Source organism: Solea senegalensis, linkage group LG3 (genome assembly GCF_019176455.1).
Source record: "Solea senegalensis isolate Sse05_10M linkage group LG3, IFAPA_SoseM_1, whole genome shotgun sequence".
Classification (NCBI taxonomy): Eukaryota; Metazoa; Chordata; class Actinopteri; order Pleuronectiformes; family Soleidae; genus Solea; species Solea senegalensis.
This window is the reverse complement of record NC_058023.1, coordinates 21,963,971-21,988,289: the sequence shown is the minus strand read 5'-3', so window position 1 is coordinate 21,988,289 and position 24,319 is coordinate 21,963,971. Positions and strand designations below refer to the sequence as shown.

Sequence of the window (24,319 nt, the reverse complement as noted above, 5' to 3'; positions counted from 1 at the left end):
GGGAACATTTTCTGGAAATTTGACCCGTGTTCTAATGTACTATACAGCCCCTTTGGACCAGCGCGGGTCTGAAAGTTTACGTACATCTGTAAGCTTGAGCCTCGTGTGCAGGTGTGGGAAAAAAAGGTGATGATGTTACCTGGTCTGCAAGTGAGGTGGACAGCATGCTCATTAGTTCCCTCTCCGCCGTCAACCTCCACATCTGCTCCCATCTGAGCTTCCGAAGCCGATCCAGGAGAAGCAAAATCACCCCTGGAAAACACACACACACACTCAGACAAAAATACGGTAGCTTCAGAAACAGAGATTAGTATCTTGCTGCCTGGTAAAGGTGATAAATTCCCATCACGCGGCTCTGAATCCCAAGCCTTGTATTTCCTGAGATAAAGCTGTAGACTTTGAGCTTGTAGGCAGGCTGGCACTGGGTGGAGAAAACATGTCAAAATCCTCCTAGAAACATAAATTATTCTTAGACGCTCATGTGCTTTTCTCTGCACCCCCCCACACCCCCAAACACACACAGCCACAAACAGGAAGAAAACTAAATCTTCTTGCTTGCGTCGAGTAAAATCAAGCTGCCCATGTTCAGAAGACAGACATGGTGATTATTTCTCCCTTTTCTTTTTGGATTGGAGCAAACAAGCCATCTTTCACACCCCGCTGTGCCACGTCTGTTTCCACAAAGCCGACCGACAAAAGTTCTTTTCTTTAATTGCCGCTCATCCGAAATGCAGCACATGCCCGTCTGTTTGTGAGATGCGCCGCTCAGTCGCACTGAACAGGTTTCAGAGCAGAGCCTTCGTGACACAAACGTGTCAGTGCGAGTTTTACACTTTGCTCCCTCTGAGACTCACAGAGCCACTGCAGCGGGCCGCACTCTTTGTTCTGGGTAATACTCCATATAAAGCTTATCCTCTAACGGCACAGAGGGAACTGCTGAAGGAGCAGAGATGCTGGATATGATGGAGAGGAAAATACATGATGAATAGGCAGGTGCAAGTAATAATGAGGTGTAATGGAATCCAATCAACAAGCTGTACATTTCATTTTTAAACCCTGCACACTCACGGTTACACTTTAAAACGTGGGGACTGGAGTTCTTAGAGGGGGAGAAAATGAAAACAAAATAAAAATATAATCATAGGTTTTCCAAAATAAAATAACCAGGGTGGTGGAACGCACCAAACAAGAATCACAAAGGGATTTGAACCAAGAATAACAACAGCAAATAGTGATAGTTTTGATTTGGGAAACAGTTAATTATTCAGGAGATGTGTAAATTATTTTTTTCTGTACAGTATATTTTTGTTTTTCATGATGTCGAGTATTTTATTTTCACCACTTGAACTGTACTCCACACATGGAGGGAAATATTACAAAGCTTGACTTGTAAACATTGCTGTGTGTCTATTTGTTTTCTTTTCTCTTTTATCCAGTATGTTTGTTTGTTTACATGTGGTCGACTCTGAAGTTACTGGACGCGAAGTATGATTTATTTATTTGTATTAAGCTGCAACATTTTTTTTTATTTTTTTGAGGGATTGAGCTTGTTTGTCTGTTTTGTTTTGTTTGGTTTGGTGAATGCATGTCGTATTTATGTTTGCATTCTGTGTAAACAATAAAGTTGACAATTACCAAACTAAATGTATACAGTAATACAGCAAGTCTTACGAGCTGATGAGTGGTTGGAGGACAAATTCTGTTGTCTAAGAACAGGTCAGTGTTAACAATTAATATTCAGATAAATACAGGTTGGTAAAATAATATTACATTGGTAATGCAGTTAGTGTGAAATTAGGCTGTATTGCTGACCAGATGAGCAGAATATACAGTACTTATTTATTCAATGCAACAGATTACACACTGAACCGAGCAGGTGCATTTGAAACATGATTACATTACACTCTTGGTACTTATAGTTGGAATGGTGCTTAATGTGTTTACCAAACCAGAGGTGACGGAGCGTTTCAGGCTGCTGCCCCCAATTTATAGAACGTTCTCCCCCCTACTCTTAACAGTCCCTTGATCCCTTGAGTCATTTGGCTAATCTGGTTTACCTGCTTATCGTATGTGTTGTGTTTTGTTGTTACTACTTTTACTCTCTAATTTGTTTTCTACGTCTTTTTGTTGACACTTGCTTTTGTTACTTCTACTTGATTTGATAAAAAAAAAAGCTTTTAATTTGCAAAGTTTACTTGCTTTTAAGTGCGTTCTCACTGTTTTTTTTTTGTGTGCGATGGGATTACACACCACTGCGACGAGGCGCACATTTTGTGTCTGTGTTTCTTAAGTTCATTAAGTTTCTTTTACCGACCCAATGTTGTACAAACGGAGGACAAAAAGTTACTGCTGCTACATACAGTATATGAGGAATACTAGGCAAAGAAGAAAAATATCCCAGACTGGATTATCGATATACAGTACATTACACTGGATATACATTTTCTATTAGCACTACATATAAGAATAACTAAGTCAAGTAAAATGACTCCCACATCAATGAACACAAACAGACTGAATAACAATTAAGTAGTTACCAGTGTTGAAGCCTCTGCCCAGAGCTGGCCAGGGTCGATGGTTCTTCCAGAGGTTCCCAAGGTACCAGTCACTCTGGTTCTCCACCAGACCCAGGACCTGCTGACCTGTACACAGAAAAACAAAAACCCCACCATTACTGTTTATTGTTTATGTATTTCACTTGGAATATGATATCAGACACTTTGTGTAATGCATTGGTTTAATGTATATATGATTCGACTTCCACTTAAAAGCTATCTGCGGAAATCCCTTGACCAAAATCGGCTAATATATTCACAGTACTGTACATATGGCCATACTAGGGATGCGACAGATCTGAAGATCGAGATCATTTTATGAACCTGTGACGGTATGAAATAACAGGCCTTCACATGTGTGTCACATGTGTGTTGTTGCTTTAATACTTGAATGACCCTTGGTGCTAAAGCAGGGGTCTCAAAATGGCGGACCGGGGGCCACATGTGGCGCTCCAAACAATATCAAGTTGTAACATGTTATTTGTTTTTATTTTTTAAATGAATAGATTAATTTTGCATCACAAATATGTTTTTTTTTTATTGTTGCATATTAAAACAACCACTTAAATTTTGAAATTATCCAATCCAACTTTATTTGTAAAGCACTTTAAAAACAAACACAGTGGACCGAAGTGCTGTACAGAATAATGGATAAAAGACAGAATAAGTAAAAGACAGAAAAGCTCACACAAGCTTTTCTTAATTAATAGGGCATATTGAGGATATGAGCTCATAACGTCCACTGCAACTGTTGCTTTTCCCAAAGAAGTTGGGCTTTTTTTTTTTTACTTGACTGGCCCGCGACTGACCAGACGAGACCGTCAGTGGCCCACAGGTGATTTGAGTTTGAGACCCCTGTGCTAAAGGCAGCTATCCGAGGTTAGGAGACAAGTGTCTATCACAACTACGAAGCAAGTGTTGTGTTAAACCAAAAGCATAAATGTGATTTGATTGGCTGGAGCCTGTTGGTATAGTTGCAGAACATGGCTGGCTGCCACTTAGCATTTATCAACTCCACTTCCCCCATAACAGTGCAAAAGCTCAGGAGATCACAAGATGAACCAGTAAATTAAAGCCAAAGACCTATGGCCATTTTCTGCGGTGAGCCAAAGTACAAAATCCTGTCATGGACATACTTTAGTCAAACACGATTATCAGTCTTCTACAAAGAGTCAAAAGCCAAAGTTACACAGAGCCTAAAGCAATCAGTTCATCTCACTCAGCTATATGACTATCACAACATTGCAAAGAATAGTGTGCTGTGGAGTTGGTTTGGAGCGGTAAAGAAAAGAAGTAAGAAGTACAGTAGCACCATTTTTGGTGGAATGCAAGCTGCTATACCAACAGCATCGATCTTCAAAGCATAGCTTTTTTTCTTTTTGTAACGCTAACATTAGCATGGATACCTGATACCATGATTCACCATGTCCACTGCCAGTATTGCATCACAAATGCAACAGAAACTAAATGTGTTGGAGAAAAAGCAAACAACGCCATGGATCTCGGTGACCATTTTGCATCTTCTACTTCTTTATCTCTTTCAAACTTAGCAGTGAGTGAATGTAGGTCACTAAGTTGGGCCTAAAATGACACAGGAATTTGCATTGGTGCAAAAGAAATTAGAAAGATGGAGGAAACATTTGCATGTTCACCCAGGTTTTGAGTTCCCACCAGTGTTTATTTGGAGCTGAAGCCAATGCAAACTCCTTGCAATGCTTTTGACCTACTAGTGAATGTCATTCAAACACGGTCAAAAACACATTTAAACCCAGGTTTAAATAGGTTTTTGGATGAGTGAGAATGGTGTATAATAAAACCAAGATGCTTGGATGTGGTTAAAAGAGCAATCACTCACTCACTGACCGCAAAAAAGAACACACGTCCATAGCTGCAAGCTCTATCAGCACATCTGATCTGTAATCAAACGGTGGCCACATCAAACCTCAGGTATCACAACCAAACATTGCAGTATGACACTGTGTAAATATGATAATTCAATTTTAGATCTTGCAGCTTTGAAACCATATATTAAATCAATGAAACGCTTTTATCTGGAGATAGAGACAACAGAGTCATGCACCCCAGATGATTGGCAGCTCCTGGCTTCTCCACGGACAGAAATGGAGGCAGCTGCGGATCAGTGGCAGACACTTGAGGGTTAACTAGTTTAACACAGAGCCAGCAGAAACATAATCCCCACATAAAGTGGGCTTTTATGTCTGAGTCAACAATAAACTGGGAGAGAACACCTCACAAATGGCACACACACACTGGTATGAGAAAAGGTGCAAATTGAATTTAATACTCTGCTCACATGAATTTAAATGTTCTGAGCCACTAGACAATAGGCATGAAGAGGACAAGAGGTGGAATGAAATAAAGAGGACAGATCCAGAAGATGAAGGAAGCAGAAGGGAGGGATGCACGTGGGTTAGAGGGTGACAGATTATAGGAGGCATGCTGGGCAGAGATAAAGGTCGAGGAGGAGATAGGAGCCTGGAGAGCAGGCATGGCTGTAGAGGTGGCAGCTTTAATGAAGGTTGTAAGGAAGATTAATGAGAGCCTATTGGAGGAGGCAGCCTTTAGAAAGGCTGCAAAACAAAGACCGGAGATGTGTCATCAAGGCGACGACGGAGCAGGACAATTAAAACACAAACACGCAATGCTGCCTCTTTCACTGGGAAACACTTCACAGGTGATTCAACTTCAAAAGACAAAAGTAAGAACATTGTCAGCGGTGGTAGGAACTGTTTATGCTCTGATTAATCATTTCTATTATAATGACGTTGTCAATGGCCCTCATTAATCAAAGGTGCGTACACCAAAAAGTTGGGTATACGCACATTTTCCATGCAAAAATGTATCAATATGGACATTGGTGTTGCGTACAGTCAAATATATTAAAGCTAAGCTAAAATGTCGTTCAAGTACCATAAAAGTACTGAATAAAGTCTAAATAAAGGAACCTGGACAAACATTTGTTAAATTTATTTGAACATTTTTTTTATGACCTACTTATCAACTCCTTGCTCACCACATTTTTGGCACCAATACACGTTGTGAGTGGGTTTTAAAATTGATAATGACATCATGATTAGCAACAACCCAGGTGAGAGGTCACCCAAACAGTGTGTATCTGGCTTGATCCAAACCCATATGCCGTCCAATCTGGACCTGGACCTGCAGTAGAACTGATAAATCACTGAGAGTTGCTATGTTTTAAGTGGCCCAACTTTTCTAACCTTTGTGCCACTTAGAAGTCTGGAAAATGCAGACAATCAAAAAATTATTTATGAATAAAACATTGTTTTATTCAACTAAAACTCAATACATCGCCATCAAGTGTCATGGCATCACTGTATGCAAAAACTTTAAGGCAGAGGACATTGACTCTTGCAATTTGGAAGCGTACGGCCCCTGAGATCACAGGTGGAGTGGCTCAGTGGTTAAGATGGTTACTCAATTCCATTGTAAGTCGCTTTGGATAAAAGCGTCTGCTAAATGACATGTAATAATAATGTAATCACAACAAATATGGCCAATTAGCAGGCACCCACGCGAGGTCTGTTTTTAAAATACAAACTTGACCGACATTTATTTTGGTGCAGTTTTGAAAATTGGCAGAGTAGAGATGAATATTTACACAGACAAAAAAACCCCTTCAACTTAAAAAAAAAACTTGGGTCTTTACACAGCGTTGGTTCTATCAGCTTAGCTTGTTACGTGCTGAGATGTGGGAAGTCAGGTGGGTGAAAAAAAACAATCAAAAAACCAGAACCCTGAAATGTCATTGGGCAAGAAATGTGCACAGTTAAGAGCGGTAAGTCGAAACTGAAAAATAAAAGGTCTCTGTGTTAAATATTCCTATAATTTGAAAGGGAAAAAGAAGTGGATTTTTCTCAGCCCACTTGACTTTATTCTCACTAATGCGGCCCAATTCAGGGATCTGAGGAAGCCGTTGAGTCCAGTCATGAAGAAAAGTGAAAACTGAAACACTGATTTTACATCAAAGTCCATTTTCAGGTGTTTGTGTCTCCAGAGGGAGCTGTGTAACATCTGATGAATGTCCTCAATATCATCTGAGTCCGTGTCTGCTGGGTATGGAGAGAAAAAAAAAAGAAGAACAAAAACCAAGAACCTCTGTGGTCCGCTACATAATCTGCTTGTAGCAAATATGACTAAGACAATATGCTTATATAGATTTTTTGGTATTGCAATTGTACAAGTATTGGGATTAAGGGAACATCTAAAATCCATCCATCCATCCATTTTCTATCGCTTTATCCTCCACAGGAGAGTCGCAGGGGTGCTGATAGAGGGCGACAGGCTGGGTACAACCTGGACATGTCCGCCAGTCCGTCGCACGTCTAAAATCACACATCAAAACCTTTGCTGATGTAGATTGTATAATTCTTTAACGACAACAACATAATGTAACATCCACCAACCAAATGAAACTCATTAAAGGCTGGATTAAAAAAACAAAACAAGCACAGACTGCTCTGAGGTTCAAACACTGATCATTAAGTTCTCCCTTAATTGTATATTAAAGAGGAATGTCATTTTTGCTCATTAAGTTATAATTTGAGCAGTAAACCTTTGAAAAAACACGGATCACAGAGTTCTTCAGACAGTGAGACTGTTACCACTTTACTGCCATCTAACGCCTATTAGCTAAATAAACTACTGTTATAATAAAGTTAAATGAAGTATTATTATAGGAGGTTCTAACAAAGTACTGGTCTAATTAGGTAATCATATTTTTTACTGGTTACAAACATTTACTCCTGACAAAATTGCATGACGTCATTTTCTAACAATATTTTAAGCTTAAAATCGTGTCTGAAGTCCAAAGAGATACCAGGAACATGTACCTTTTGATGACGTAATTGTATGACTTATCATATAATATCATATAAATAAGTCACATATATATATGTCACTTATCTTATCATATCATATAGTGACAGATGTGCAGTGGATGTGTAAGTTCAAGGTCTTTAATGAAGTGTACCACACCAAGTGACCATATTCTATAAATATAAATATATATATATACGTATATATATATATATATATATATACGTATATATATATATATACGGTATATAAAAATTGGGCACAATATATTAAACCATCACCATGGAGCAACTGCTGGTTACAAAAAAAAACCCTCAGGTTTCCTCCCACGGTCCAAAAACATGCAATATGGGGATTAGGTAAATTGGACACTCTAAATCGACCATAGGTGTGAATGAGAGAATAGATGGTTGTTTGTCTCTAAACTGTAAATGTAGCCCTGTGATGGATTGGTGATCTGTCCAGGGTGTACCCCTCCCCTGGCCTTGCGCCCCATGTCAGCTGAGATTGGCACAGCGCCCCCTTGCGACCCTCATGTGGAGGATCAAGTGAAGTAAATGGAGGTTAAAAAGCCTGCCATCCAAATTTGATCTCATTTATTGAAATCCTCTCCACTCTCTGATAGCCATAAATGAATGAAATAAGGTATTGCCCTCGCAATATTGTAATTTAAACGACCAATCATTTCTGTTGAACCAAACTGATCAATATGCCGGTGCCGCTAATCAACCTGCCCACTTGAGCGGTTCATTGTGATAATGTTTAGTGTTTTTCCTTTACTGGTAATTAAGACATGATGTAGTCACAGTATCAATAAAGCTGTCCTCAGCTCTCTTGTCTCCACTCCACTCAATTTGAGTTCTGGGTGTTTTGAGGGCGGAGCTTTACGGAGAGACAGACAGACAGTAAGTGAGTTTTGACATGGAAACAACACAATTACGCTTAGTCACTTTCACTCTAATCGTATTCACTCTAATCAATTGCGATTCCACAATTAGCTATGAATGAATAACACTAAGCCTAAGAAAAAGGAAAAAAACAAGTTGTTCTCTCTCGTCTGAAACAGACCGTCAGTCACGTGTGCGGTGCAGTGTTTTCAGGTCTGTTTGTATGAACACCGTAATTAGCAAATACCAAAGGCTGCATATTTTACACGTTCTATGATAATATCGAACTCGGGCTTGACTTAATATACATTAAAAAAAAAGAGAGCGAAATTACATAAAGATATTTCCCCAAGTGATGCAGCCCTAATGCATGCAGATTACCTCTGATATGGAGCTGAAACACTTGTCTGGGCACAGATTGTTCCGGACGTAACCCGTGTGTCTGAGCTGCTGAGCAAGCAGGGAACACCGAGTTGCTGGAGCTTTCTCACTGAAACCAGCTGCTGGTGGAAATGAGACTGATGAGTGCAGAGTTAGCACCAGAACAATGAGCTGACAAAGCCTAAATCGCTCAGCAAAATGGATGCAATAAAACAAGGTGTCGTTATTCTTAAAAGACCACAAAGCATTAATCCATTTCCTTTGACGGGACCACCCCCAAAGATAAAACCCCCACTATTGTGCACTGACCGTAAAGCCTTAATCGTCTGCTTTTCTCAAACACAGTCATACCGTCTTGAGTCATGACAGGCAAGAAATCAGAAAAAAAAAAAAAATCAATGCTCATCTGCTCTGATTTAACCAAAAGAAAATGCTCCACTTTGTCCAAAAAACCTATTTCTAAACAATATACCTACAAATCTGGCAGATTGTTCATGCTCTATTCAAACAAAGCGGCCGGTCACATCCACTGCCTCAGCCTTTTCTCTCTTCAATACACACTAATTCCACTATACTGTTCAGTTGATATTGAGCTATAATTTATCGACAGACTATCTGGCCTGTGAACCCCTGAGGGATTAAAGCCAATAGCTGCTGTTTAGCAGTTGCAGTCTGGGCAGAATGTATTACAGAGCAGGACATAATAGTGTGCGTGCATATCCCACTGAGCAGAGTGGGCACACAGCAAACCTCAGGCCATCCACAGTCTGTTTCCTAGCCTGCTGCTGCTGGCTCATGGGGTAGTTCCTAAATTAACTACGGGGACGCACCGGGGGATCAGTGGGGATTCTTTACTGCTGAGCCAGTGGTGCTGATGAATAAAAATGAAGGCCACGGTCAGCCAAGACCAAAGTACACTTCACCAACACGCCCTCCGACTGAAACGCACATGCTAGAGACTTACCTCGAAGGCCAACTCAACTGAATTGTTTCAAGTGGTCCAACATGGGAACCTGTCTTCCTGCATTTCCAGCACCAACATAACCAGCCCCAACCATTCTTTGGCACCCTTCAGAAGTACCTTGGGGATACCGGAGTAAAAATGGTACAGTACAGTCAAAGTGGCGCTAGACCGGCTCCACCCACGAGTCAGCTGGTTGGACGACAGAAAGACGTCACTCTCCCTTGCGATCGGTGTAACTGAGGCAAACACCTGCAGTCTATTCTCATACAGTGTTGATGTCTTGCTGAGACAAATGACCACACAAATGACTTTTGTGGTCTTTTTGTGCTGACAACACAATCACATTGTGAGAACCATGACGTCACAATCACACCTCTTGCACTTGCATCGCTTATCTGCGCCGTTGTCATCTTCCTTTTCTTGTGTTTGGAGATTGTTTGGTCCGTTCACTTTGTGTTAACTTTTCTTTTTCTTTGTGGCCTGGGCTTTCCTTATTCCGTGTTTCTGTGATTATTAAAATGATATGCATAAATTGTAGATATACAAAAAGGTTGTACATGGCACATAGTGTATACTGTATGTGCATGCTCACTGTCTTCTCTGGTTTTGGTGCAGCAGTGTTACAGTTCCAAGTATGGACCTACAGCATTTTAGCTGGTTTCATGTGGATGAAGACATTTCCTTAGACAATGCCATGTTTCTTGAAATATTTTAAAAAACAACAGAGAAAAAGATCGTCTATGTTTTGTTCTGTTTCAGTGAGACCTAAGATCTGTGTTTTAAGGACTGTTTTACATTCACTGATGGATATCTTTGAAGAACACTTGACCAACTTACCCAGGAGGACAGTGCCTTCAAAGGTTAAGAGTAAAGATGTAAATAAGATTGGCTAAATGTCTTAATGGCAGACTGTATCCATTTGTGGTGTAATTAACCTTGATCTTTGTTGTCCTACGGAGCGACAACAATGAATCGCACTGCCATTCTGTTGCCCTCTGTCGCCAACGCACAGCAAAATAAAGCTCATCTAAACCGACCACAGAATCGGACATGAGGGAGTTTTTATTCTTCCACAATGCAGCGGAAGCACAAACTGAAATGCCACTTATTCATTGTCAAACTTACAATGCATTGTAAATCTTTGTCCTTGATGTTGACAGTTCAACTTTCAAGGCACCAGCAGGTGCCAAGGTGACAAATCATATCATGTTCATGTTTCAACACAGTCAGAAGCCAGTCAGATTACGTTTAAGCTGTTTCGCTGGAACACCGCAAAGTCCATGAGGAGCTCTGGAACAAGATTGTGTTCGCTCACTCCCAGCCGGTTTTTATTTTAACAGACAAGGTGCATCCAACAACCGCGGAGATTACATCGTCATCAAGTCACCAACATTAGCAGCTCGACTGCTCTGCTAACTTCCGATAGCCTCAAGCACCAAATGTGAGACAAGACCCGCATTCGCGCGAGTCTCCTTCAATAATTCTCTAATTCGCAATTCCGTGACTTGTGTTGACATATGGAACGTTTTCTAAGTTGCTGTACATTTGGGACGGAGCGATGTGACTGATGGATGTAAAGGGGATGACATCTACTTGGAAGGTTACTAAATGCAGGAAGGAACAGCACGTCATGGTTGCAGCTGGTATAAGAGCCAGCCCGGTCAGTCTGGTGGGTCATGGCCCGAAAAGTGTGGCAACCACTGGACGCAGAGTTGTCTTTTATTTTAAGCATAATCTTGGAAAAACAATTTAACACTATTTTCGTGAAACTTTGTGGAAAGATGGGACAAAGGCCAAAGAAGTACACATACAATTTTGGTGCAGAAATGAGCAAGCGGCTACATCTAGGATTTGACTTAGTAATAAGGCATGATCAGCATCCTTTGTTTTTTCTCCTTTGTTTTACATTTAATGAAGGATAATTTTACAAAACATGAAATTTCTTGAGAAATATAAGTGCAATTTCAACAATATCATGCCTAAATTTACTATTTACACAGCACACTGGATCTATAAAAGCACAAACATTTAGTTTGTGCAAATTCATCCTGTGGGCCGGATTGGACCCTCCGGAGGGCCGGTTCTGGCCCCTGGGCCGTATGTTTTACACCCCTGATTTATGGGCTTGTAGTACCTTGGCAGAGATATGTAGCACTGACTGCCTTTCTTAGTTTTACATAATGTAATGTAGTGTGTATACCATAATGATTATTATATTATATTTCTTTCTTTTAAATTACTTTTGAAAAACAGTCAGGGTTATGGATAATTTGAGACCAAGACAGTTTTATATCATAGACGTTCATTCATAAGGACGAAAAGGTTTCATATGACAACTACATATGTTTTTTTAATTTTTTTTAAAAAGTGTCACAAGGGTATGTAAGATGATCTCCTCGCTTGAGGCCCGACGTTTCAAGCGCCAGCTGTCATCTGAGCTTTTTTATGGTAACATGCCTTTATGTGATAGGTGTTGACGACAGGATACATGGAGAGGGAGAGAGTGGTTGATGACATGTAATAAAGGTCCCCAGACGGAATTAAACCAAGGTACGCTCCTCGACTATCCAGATGCTCCTGTAATTTGCTACATTGTCTGCCAACTGATGTCAGCGGTTCATTTTAATTAAACGGTTGTTTATCTTGTAGCTCGTGCACGCAAACAATGTTCAATGAGAGGAGGAGACGTGTGTCTTTGCAGATAAGAGAAGCAGCCATTCACTCTCTCGGTTGTCGTATAAAGCCATTCGATTCATCATGTCATTGTCAGCCAATTAAAAAAGTTCCCAGTTCACAAAGAGGACTGGAATACTGATGAAAGAAAAAAAAGACACGGGGCACCTTTTAAAAACACAAATCAAATATGTATCTGAATGTAATATAATGTGATATAATATAATACGGTTTAGTGTCAAAAATGTCATCTATATATACTGTACATATAAATACATATATATTTGGCAGCCTGTGGCCAAGTGGAAAGGGAACCTGGCTTGTAACCAGAAGGTCACTGGTTCAAGTCCCCACCAGGTTGAAAGGGCTGGGGTCAAAATGCAGAGAATAATTTCCCTAAGGGGATTAATAAAGTATCTAAAAATAAAAATAATTATATATATATATATATATATATATAATAGACTAAAATCTAGGTAAATGTATTTTTATCATCAGTTACGTTGTTGTTACCTAATGAGGTGTTGTTTTAATTGAATCTCCCCCTCTACATACATTTGAAGGTTAGTGGATAGTCTGTATTCTATACGTGTTGTTTAAAACGTCAACACTGCGGATTTACAATGGTTTGCATGATACAAATGTTATGGCAATATATCAAAAATGATTTTAGACAAACACAGGAAAATGCCCACATCTGCAAAACACTTGCAGTCAGTAATGAAATGCAGCCTACACTTGAATGTCACATTATAGTTTAGGGTAGTAGGTCTGCTTTATTTAAAACAAACAAAAAACAAAGATGGTGCTAGACAAAATAATTGAGGTTTTAAAATGGAGTTCACAGATAAATGTGGGTTGCTACTTGCATACTCCTGGACCCTTTTTTTTGGACGTCGTCTGTCGTCGTCCGTCCTCTGCATTTAAGCCCTCTCGCCACATAAGTTACTTTGTTGGTGGGCTGGCATGACAACGCATCTTAGTTTCTCTACCCCAGAGTCCTTGAATGTAAAGTGATCAGCTAAAAGGCATTTCTGTCACATGAGGGTTGAAGTGCTTTCTTTTTTTTTTTTTTTCAAAAAGCAAAGTAATGTCTCATGCTCTCAGAAAAACTGTAATAGACGTAAGTGTTCTGAATTCAAGGACAGGTATTTCGGAGGGCCGCTGTGCCAAAGCAGCAACTTATATGAGTGCCATTGATTGCATTTGGCAGTGATGGAAGGAAAGCTTGGTGTCAAAATTTAGTGTGGGTCATTGCCATGGTGACTCTCACACTAAATGCATTTTGAGAATCATGGGGCTGGTTCTCATGTACCACCAGGGGTGGTCCTGTATATACCGGGGTATGTGATCAGAGTGCGTAGAAAGAATTCAACAAATAAGAAAACCAAAAACCTTATCTCTTGCTCTATCTTAATCTAATGTCACTATATCAGGGTTTGAAGTATATGTGAGGAAGAGGAGGATGCTGAGGGAGCAAATTATCTTATCGGGAATAAATCGGCCTTCTGTCGAAGGTCCTTCGAAGCTGACTTTGCCCGGCTTATTTACACCACCGTATTTTAACGTGGGCAATACTGGTATTACTTCCAGAGCTCTATATTTTCTCAGGTGGTATAAAAAGTCAAACGTGGGTTTGGCATACACATGTATCTACGACATACTATGTACACCAACAAAATCTAACATCGCCACAGTATTCATGCTCTGGAAATTCTCTGTGCAGGTTTTAAATCTAAAAGGAGTGTGACCCTATGATCTACAAAGTTAAGGAATTAAAGGGAAATCCTGGAAGACTCTGTTTCCCTGGAGACGGTCTACATCATCTGCCGAGTCCTCCATCATCAATCCCCTGCACAATCACACAATTTCCCACTTCCTTTCCTTCCTCCTCTTTCTTTTCCTCGCTGCTCATGTCCTTTTATGTTTCAAAATCCAACACACGACCAGCTCCCTGATGTGTTCACCAACACACACTCACTGACTAGATAAATATGTTAGAATATATATTATACATACATATGTATATATATATATATACATATATATGTATATGTATGCATTAAAAGTGGGTATAGGAAAAGCCACAGAAGCTAGAATATGACACGGCTGTAACTTAATGGTACCTTAGTTGTTGTTTTTTTAAAGTCAACAGATGTTGGTGGCTCTGAGCCACAGTGGTTATGCTTGTAACTTTCATATGGGAACTTACAACTCTCCCTTGCAGCATTACCAGGAGAGTGGCCCGACAGCTGTCTTTGGCACCATTACACCAGTGCCTCCATTTTTTTAAATCAGCACCCATGATTTTGAAAACCAACCTTAAAGCTGCAGTATGTAACTCAAACAACCGTCTGCTACATGCACCGTCAAATGAATTCTCAGTGACGTGGACATAGCAAACAGCTAAGTACAGTGAAACAGCTTCATGCAGCAGCACTAGGGCGTAAAAAAACCCCCAGGAAGCATTTTAGTTGTGGATTCTACAGCTAAAAATAAACCTGGACATTAAGCAGGAGTTCACAATTCATCACTTATGATTTTGGCTTCTCAAGTGATATTAACAATGTGTGCTCCACCAGCAGCAATCAAGCCCTCCTTGAACAGTTGCCTGACTATGTGCCTGCATGTGCCCATCACAGCTGCTGCTGTTACCTTAACCACGCAACTCCAAGTCTCCAGTAGGGGACAAAGAATGCTATTTTAATGAACACATAACAAACCAAAGTGCCATAGAAACAACATCAGAAGACAGCCTCAACCCTCTCTATCCGTGAAAGTGGTTATGACCAGGAGCGAGAAAACTAGGTCATAGAGACCACACTGTTTTGGTAATTACCCAGAAGTCCACAGGGGGCGATAGAGACTCCAAACTAGAGCTTTAATAATTTTGCTTTTCTCAGTGATGCAAGGAAGTCATACAGTTATTATGAGTTCAACCTCCGGGGAGCATGGATACGTAATCAGGAAATATCATATCATTATGCCTTAGGGTTGGGTATCATAGTTTTTTTTCCCTGATCACTTCCTGTGTGCAGCATGAGAATGATGCCACGAATGAGGTGCATGAAGTTGAGATTTGAGCAGCATCGTAACAACCCATCTTGCAATGGCTTGACAGTAACATATTCATTTATGTTAACAGGTTATATGTTTCAGTTTTAAAATAAAATAAGGAAAACCCAAATTGTTGAAAACCCAAAAATGGTGACTTTTGCAATTGGACTTTAAAATATATTGGATTTTATTTCATCACTTTGTGTGTCATTAAATGTGTAAATGTGTGGGGGTTTACATTTGTTTGCTGGTCCTTTATGTGTGATTTTGAACAAACACTAGCAGAAGAGAATCCTGGCTGTCACCCCAAATAAGATAAACAAAAAAAAAAATAGTAATATAAAAACTCAACATCAATCTCCCATAAAAATGTAACACTGTTTTATACGTAATGGTCATGAAACTGAAATGTGTGATTACACCTCAGCTACTGTTCACCTTACTCTTACACGCCACAGTAGACATATTCCTCACCAACCACCAGGCAGCACCATCTTCTCATTTTAATTTCCCTAACAAGACGCTGTTTTGCTATTTAACATCAAATGTAAAAGTCTTATTAAGTCCCGCAGAGAGAAATTGTAAAAACCTTGACCTTTTACAACTGCCTAAGAAAAGACTCATTTTCACAAATTAAATTCTCTTGTGAAATTGCATTTCGGGAAGGTGAAATGTTAAGGAGTAATTCATCAATTTTGTCGGCTTTCAACTTAAAAGTAGAGCAGAGAAGAATGAATTAGCTTTTCCTTTTGCCCTTGCTTTGAAGAATGGCACTCCTTTCAGTCCAGGGTTTGATTTTGTTTTTTGACCCCTCGACTTTTAGCGAGTAATCTTTGTCAGACTTTCCGTGTCCAAACAGAGTTTCTTTTCGATCCAGCTAATTATCTACGATAGAAGTGATTATATACAACAGTTGTACAGTACACAACGTGTCTTCTCCTTCACTCAGAATAGAAGCGGTGTCACCGGTTACCGAAAACCACTGTGCTTCTGCTCGTGTTGCATTCGGCAGAAGCTGAGAAATGTTCAGCTATACAAGCTTCAGCCGACCAAATCTTTTTATGCAAATAACCTAGCAAAGGTGCAAACCAATCAGATCACATTTAACACATAGCTCAAACACTTAAGAGCTAGAACAAAGCTCAGAGTTGTTCTGACCATTCTGATATTTCTTTGTCGGACAAAGTGCACCCAACAATGGCCTCACTTTGGCAACATTAGCAGGTCCTCCTCCTTGGTTAGCCGTGACAGACACTGCTCTATTAACCTCTAATCGCTACCTACAGCACTGAGCGTCAGACCCACCCACCATCATGTGTGAACTTGACGTGTGACACACCTGTGACACCTCTGTCAATGATTTGTCCTTGAACATGAATGTGCTGTGCTTAAAACTCAGGCTTTGACAGCGTATTCAGCAGAGGTCGAAATGCAGTGGGAAAACGACTATACAGGGCAACGCTTCAGTTTGCAGCACAGTTGTTCCTGAGGCTAAAAGATGTTAGACGGGTTACAATCCTAATCCCAAGTGTGTGACGGTTGTTCCAGCTCACCAGCTTGGTGGAAAGACCAGAGACGGGCAATTACTGTGTCTGTCAATCAAAACGTTATCAAGCCCAGTCCCTCATCACTGATAAGCTTCGTGTGTATTGGTAACTCTCATCCCTCCGCCAAAATCTCTGCTGTCTCTCATAACAACCCAGACAATTGGAGGTAAGTGGTAGATCACAAAGATAGAACAAAGACAGTAAAAGCAGTATGAAAGCTGGAAGAATGGATTCTTTGACATTATTGTCAGTGTGTCACTGGCTCTTACAGCATGATATTTAACTGTGTGATCGCACCAAAAGATGTGAGGAACAGTGGCTGGTTTCCTCTTCAGTGAGTCTCTGTGATACCAAGCAGCAGCAGCAGCAGTAACAGCAGCAGTAGTGTCTGCCAATGTCCATTGCAACGACTCAGTGTTGACCCGAGGATGAATCAAATTATCCTCAACATGCTGATACGGCAACCAATTTCAGATGAGTTTCATTTTCTTATCACATAAACTCTCCGTACATAATTAGATCTAGTTTTTTTCTTTCTATGAGGATACTTGCAACATCAACAGTGTCCCCTTTTGCCTGAATTCTTTTTCACTTCCTGTCCATTGCTCCTCTAGTATTATCTTCCCGCCTCCCTACACCACCTCATGAAAGCATTTTGTGAGGTCATGAGGTGGGAGCATTTATTCACAAACAAAAAACAGCCTGACCTCACGAGAAGAAAAGGACCACCTCTTTGTGGAATTCTGGCTCCTGGTTGGATTAAATGTTGTGGGATACTGGAATAGTTTATTTTAGATTTACTGTCAGAGTCAAGTCATTTTAGAGGTATCCATCCTCACCTGGAGGTAGATGTTCAGCACAGAGAGCCTCCATCCCATAATATTCCCATTTAACATCCCGGAGATGAGTCTCAGTCTACTATTTTCCTAGCAATCCTGCAGCTTTGAAGGCCCATCGTGTAACATTTACAAGGGTGTATTGTTAAAACAATGTAATATGGTACCCATAAGTTTATTAGTGTAGATCTAATTCATTTTAAATATAGATCCTTTGATTACTCGATTTCAAATTTAAATTCGTCAATGGCCAATTTCTAAAACAGCTCAAACGGACAAATTGGTCAAAGCATTTTTAAGATTACTTCCAAAACAATGTCCTTTTCTGAACTGTGAAGATCACCACAAATCCCTGACATGTCACTTCAATACTGCTATCATGTCACACTTTTTATGTACTGTAGCTGACGCAGCTGGGAAAATAGTGAGCTCATTTTTCACATTTCGCCCACACACCCCGCAGAAGAAACACAAGTCAGATCAGGGTAAACCGCTCCCAGTCGCACCGTGGAAAACTGAAATGCGCTGTATCACTTGGCGGAAACGAGGCTTAGGTTTCCGGGTAACACTCGATCATCACCTGGTTCATCAGAATTGAAGGAAGGATGAATGCAGCCAAAAGCAGAGAGGTGCTTTAAGAACGCCAGCTCCATCTTTCAGTGCAATGACACAAAGCACACAGCCAAGAAAATGAAAATGTTGGATTGGCTTTGGAACAAGTTTCTGATTGTCCTTGAGTGACCCTGCCAAAGCTCGGACTTACACCATATACTCCAGCACAAAACTGAGGAGAGAGGATGGTACAATGTTGAATACTTAATAAGTTATTTAACTGCACTTATTAGTGTGTTAGAGCAGTCAGCGAGAGAAAAAGAGGTGCAGTGCCTGCTTGTGCATGATAAAAATTCTATGCATGAATCTTTGGTTTGGTCCAGAGACTTTCTTCCCCCTGACATAAATCCTCCCATGCTCTTAGACCTCTCAGAAACATTGTGTCATAGACAGTGTTTACTATGCTCAGAATCTGTTTAGGCGCTGCAGACTCTATTGTGATGTCTTGTATTGTTTTGTTCCCTTTCAAAGGTGTCCCGATGGCTGCTTGTGGAAAAGTGGGAACAGTCGCGGCTTATTCCCTCTTCCACTGCACCTTTTAGTCTCCACGAGTGCGAGGTTGCTCAGTTGTCATGGTAATATCTCTGATGTCTCATTTGACCTCAGTAGTTAAAGAGCACTGCTCGGCTGCTTATTCATGGCTACAGCTGAGGTACTGAAGGCATCTGCATGCTTCAGAATGCTTGTTAGCTCCTCCACAGTCCGCCGCGCATGTTGACTGCTCTGTCGAGAGCACAGACACATATTCCCAGTCATCTAAGGGCCACACCACACTTTAAGAGAGGCCCCCGTGCAGTCGCATCCCAAAAGTTTTCATGGAAAAAAAGAAGCATACACTTAGCCCAACAGGCCTTCTGTTCTCTAATACAGCATTCAAGTAGTAAGAAGCCTTTGAGCTACATCATTGGAATACTTAAGACCATTTTGACCATACTTTTTGCTTCTTGTATTGTAATTATACAAATAATCCACCTGTTGCACACATACACAAGTGTCCTGGGCCGAGCCTGGCCCTTTAAAAGATGGTGTGGCCTTGTGGGTACTGTGTGTGTGTGTGTGTGAGTGCGAGTCTGAGAAAGGAGAGAAGAATAAACGGAGACAAAGTATCAGTGGGAATAGTAACTCGGAGGGGCTGTGTGGTACATGTTTGCTCTGCTGCACGAAAATAAAGTACCTCTGTTCACACAAGAGTTGGTCCAGACTCATTGACGGCCAGTAAGTGGCTACGAGCTAGGGGTAAGCCGAGGTGTATCTTAAGGTTGCCAAGTATTTAGAGGTTCCCAAATACAGTTCTGAACACGTGGAGGTAACACAAGCATCTCAGTCGCGTTACTGAAGCCGAGAGTATAAGCATAGATTACGAGTCGAGAGCTGTTCAAGTAGCACAAAGATTTAAAAAAAAACTTAGCTATACAAGCCTTGCAGTCACACAGGTCCACTGTTGGTAAGACCGACCTACCCTGATTCACTTCTGATGGGCTAATACCATCACTCTGGCTAGCTTTATTGGTTGAGAGCAGCATCAGTTTAATGCCTCGATGATGATGAGCTCAGACAGACACAGCAAAATGGTGGAGGAGTTAAAAGGATTATGCCAAATGTGATACTGGCAGATAGTATCTGGTTTTATAGAAATAGCTCTTTTGCACCAAAATTAGCAGGGGTTTGGTACCACGGGTAAACCCCATAGACCATATACTGTATACAAAGGGGACATGGTCTTCTGATGTGCTGGGCGAGTCTGTGCCGAAAAGCAACAACTTATTTAATGACTTGCTGAATAGCCACCAGGGGGCAATATGGCTGGTTAGAAAAATAAATATATTTGAAAGGAAGTCTATGGGAAAATTAGTCTAATTCTTACTTGACCTATAATGCCAGTAAAGATTGTTCTGAGGAGTTAATAGTCTCTATCAATACTATAGAGCATGATGGCAATTTAGCAAATAATGTTCCAATTAAGATTAAAAGATACGATAAAGCACCTGGAAAGGAAGAGGAAAGGATCTTTATTGTCATTATACGACCGGAATTGAATGACAAAAGAGCCGGGTCAGATGGTGGGTTGAACAGAGCGTGTCTTAACATTCTAACATTCAGAGAGCTCTGAGGAAACACACGCAGACACATGGGGAGAACATGCAAACCCCACACAGAAAAAGGTCCCAGGGAATCAAACTCCGCTCCATCAGTGTGATGGAGGTGCTTGATTGGAGGTGACATCTTTGAACTTCCAGTTTCAAATTCTGTCATAGCTCTCCAGACTCTAAAATGGATGATTGTCCATTTCCACTTCTTAGATACAATCTAGGATAAACCTGCTAAAACAAGCGGTAATGGGCTCCTTTCCCAACAGCTAGTAGAGAAGTTTATCTTTCCGTTATTTTTTTTTTTATCCCACCGGTGAGTCATGTAAAATGTCACAATGGCTCTGTCAGCAATCAACATGCAACGCACAACAGAGAAAGCACCAACTGTGTCACTGCGGTTACACTTTTATACCTGTCAGTTCTGTCTTCCTTTCAAACTCGGCAGCAACTGAGCCATTTTAGTTCGCCGCTTGAACAGTGTGCATCACAAAATCACTGCACGTCACTGCAAAAAACTATGCATCTATTGTAATCACATATAACCATGGACAGAATGCCAATTATATCTATTCTTTTGCAGACAAAAAAAAACAGATGTTAGCAGTTGATACAGGGTTTTTTTTACCAGTGTAAATGAGGCTCAAGTGTTCTGCTCTTCGTCAGGTGGGCTCATCTTTGCAATCTCACACATTATTTGTATATACCCAATTCACAACACATTGTTTTGGACCATGTGACAGCATAAATCCTTGTGGCTACTGATGACCATCATACAGAATTATACTGCCTTGCTGTTGCTTTCCGTCTCTACTGTGCAGTGAATAAAGACTTGTCTGGAGCAGGCACAGAATTGGACCTGAAGGAGTTTTTATTCTTCCACAACAGCTAGTATGAGTTTGTGGTAAGAGATTTGGCCTGCGGCGGGACGAAGCCACAGAAGCTATCTATGACAACAGGCTCCTCAAAGTACCTTCCAGTGTGGCCATTTGGCACACGGAGACAACAGCACATCATTTCACCATCACAGTGTATTTGTCAGTTTCAAGCATAATGCAGTGGAGCCGGTCGGTCAGTAGGAAACAGATAGGACTCCGTTGTACTGACTGTGACTCTACAGTATAGATCTTGTATGTTAATGTGCGAGAGTAAAAGCTTTCATCAAAAAGGGTAATTGTTAAATGGGGTGCCCTCATAAAGCACTTTCCCAGTCTTAACAGCCACTCAAAGCACTTTCACAAAGCCCATTTACACACACACATTGACGCGACACTTCAATATCCTGTTCTTTTTCTATCAAACATCATTCACGCTGACTACGCAGCTCTCAGGGACAATTTTGGGTTCATGGCTTGACCAAGGACACGATAGCGTGCAGAATAAAGGAGGTGGGCATTGAACTATAGACCTTGTGGGGTTCGTGGACAATTCACTCTCCCTCCTGAGCCTAAGACTCAGACGGAACCTTTTGAAAGAAGCATTAACAAGAGCACATGTCGACACGTTGGTATTCATGAGTGCACAGTGGCCGTTAATCAAAATGACAATTCACTGTGATGCTTTGATGTATCAATATATGACCACAGACATATAAAACCCTATGTGATAAATGGTAGCTACCACTGAAGTGAATTTGCCAGGTAAGCTGTCACAGCTAGTACAATTTTTGACACCGCTATAAACAAATGGACAGAAAGCGTTGGCCAACATTTCCAACATTTTACAACCAGTTGTTGATGTCACAGAGGGTTACATGGATTAAATCACCAAGTAAATCCAAAATGCTCACAGACACCAACTAAAATGTGTTTTCTCTCATTGAAACTCGGGGGGAAAAACGGCTGCGCATGATGAGGTGTCAGTGTTTGCGGAATGTCAGTGTGTCACTGAGATTGTGACTGTCACAGATGTTACTGCATGAAAGCAAGTTTAAAAGAGGTCTGTGCTGCGGCAACGGCGAGCGAGGACGAGCGAGTCATTAGCAGAAAGTGTCGGAAAATTGTCAAAAGCAACGCAGCGACAGGAAAGTGATGATACTTGGGAAAAGTCATGAGCATAGAAACCCAACCTGAGCTCATCAGGACCTAGCGAATGTTTTGGAAACTGTGATTTATGCTGGGTTCAGTGATGTTAGCTGGATTGATTGATTTAACTTATCTGTAACATAGCCACTTTAATTTACTGAGTTACTTTATACAGTGCGCAGGCAGTGAGAGAGCTGCCTCAGTCATTTAAGCTTTTTTCTTTGGTTTGAATGGAAAAATGCTGCCCAAGCCACACTCCCTGTATCTGTTCTCCCTCTAAATGTATTCACGTAATGTTGTATTGGTGATGTTCAGATGAGATAATGATATCAAAATGAAGTGAAACTGATGTGTATCATGACTATGTGTTCACAGTTGATGGAGAATATTCTACGTTAGGATGTGTAAGTTTTTAAACGCATCTTTTTCTCTTGGCTTCTTTCCACACCGGAGGGGGGTAAATGGAGCTTTGGAACATTATAAACCAGCTCAGCAAGTGATGAAGGCTATCTGCCAAAGTGCCAGTGGAGTTAGAAAGACTACTTAAGTTGCCTCTAACTTTCTGTGTAATACTTTTTAAATGCCAGTGGAGCTCTAAACACAGCAGAGCTGTTGTCTTTAACCTGGATTTATGGTGATTTTATTTTTTAGCCGAGACAAGGATTATAAATAAGGATTTTTATCTCCTTAGCACGGCAGCTCTCAAGTGTCTGCTGCTTATTGTGTTGGGCAACAATTAAATAACTATCTCATACTTGTTCATTTGTCTGACAGCACAAAATATGTAAATATGTAAACGAGATCAAGGAAATTGCACATTCAGCTGCAGAAATTCTTGAAAAGCTGCAACCATAATTGACTTCACGCTGCTGCACCAACTGCTCCCTGTGTTGGTGAGCAGACAAATTACAATAACTAACTTCCTGCTGTTTCATTTCCTGCTGTGAGAGTGTGGCTGGTATTCTTTTTCACCTGTGAAGTTTCTCTGAGTGTGTGTGAACGTGAAGGTGGTCGCGTACCTCCAGTGGTGTGCCAAGGGATTTTCTTTTTTTGGAACGCGGGGGCTGGCGAAGTAAGTGCCATTAGGCCTAGTTACAGGGTTTGGAACGGTTGTGTAGTTGTCCTTTTTTGTATGTAGCTGTTTTATTTAATTTAAAAGGGGTTGTAACACGTTAGTTGCTGCGTGGGATAATGTAGCATGTAATGTAGGCTAATCAGTCATTCTCGGGTAACCCCCGTCCAGATTTGAGTACGTTTATGTTGCGGCTACAACTGTGCCACAAAATTGTTCAGGGTGCTGTCACACAACTTAGTATGACTTTATATGGCACTTATGAGCTTTACCACTGGTGCCGAGTGAAGCCAGCAACGATTACGTTATTAAAAAGGTTCAGTACGTATGAATAAAACTGTGATTTTTGCTCCTAAGTGAAGATATGACAGTTAACGATTTCAACACATCATTTCACACATCTGAGGTAAAAACATCAAACTGTAAATATTATATTATTATATCTTGATCCTTTCCTATATTTCTGTTATATAAAGCCCTAATCAAACCAAATGGCCTGTAGTTAAGCTGTCTCCAATAAAGGTCACCTGCATGTCCATTTAATTGTCCACATTCATCTATTAAAACTATATCAAGACATATACACCAACCAACCACTTCATTAAGTACACGTGACCCCTAATAAAGTGGCAGGAGTGTCACCCACAGTGGTCTGCTGCTGTAGCTCATGTTCTTTAAGATTCAATGCCACGTTCAAAGTCACTTACGTCACCTTTCTGCTTCATTCTGACGCTTGGTTTGAACTACAGAAGCTCATCTTGACC

At 40.7% G+C, this 24,319-nt stretch overlaps 1 protein-coding gene across 1 annotated transcript in view; it reads right to left on the bottom strand.

The window, feature by feature from the left end:
- The window catches only part of large1 (LARGE xylosyl- and glucuronyltransferase 1), a 112,714-nt gene that overhangs the window by 22,996 nt on the left and 65,399 nt on the right, over positions 1-24,319 (bottom strand). The window contains exons 7-8 of the mRNA XM_044022763.1: positions 2,538-2,642; positions 140-252 (exon numbers count right to left, since the gene is read on the bottom strand). Coding sequence (XP_043878698.1) covers positions 140-252; positions 2,538-2,642 — 218 coding nt within the window. The remainder of the gene's footprint in view (positions 1-139; positions 253-2,537; positions 2,643-24,319) is intronic.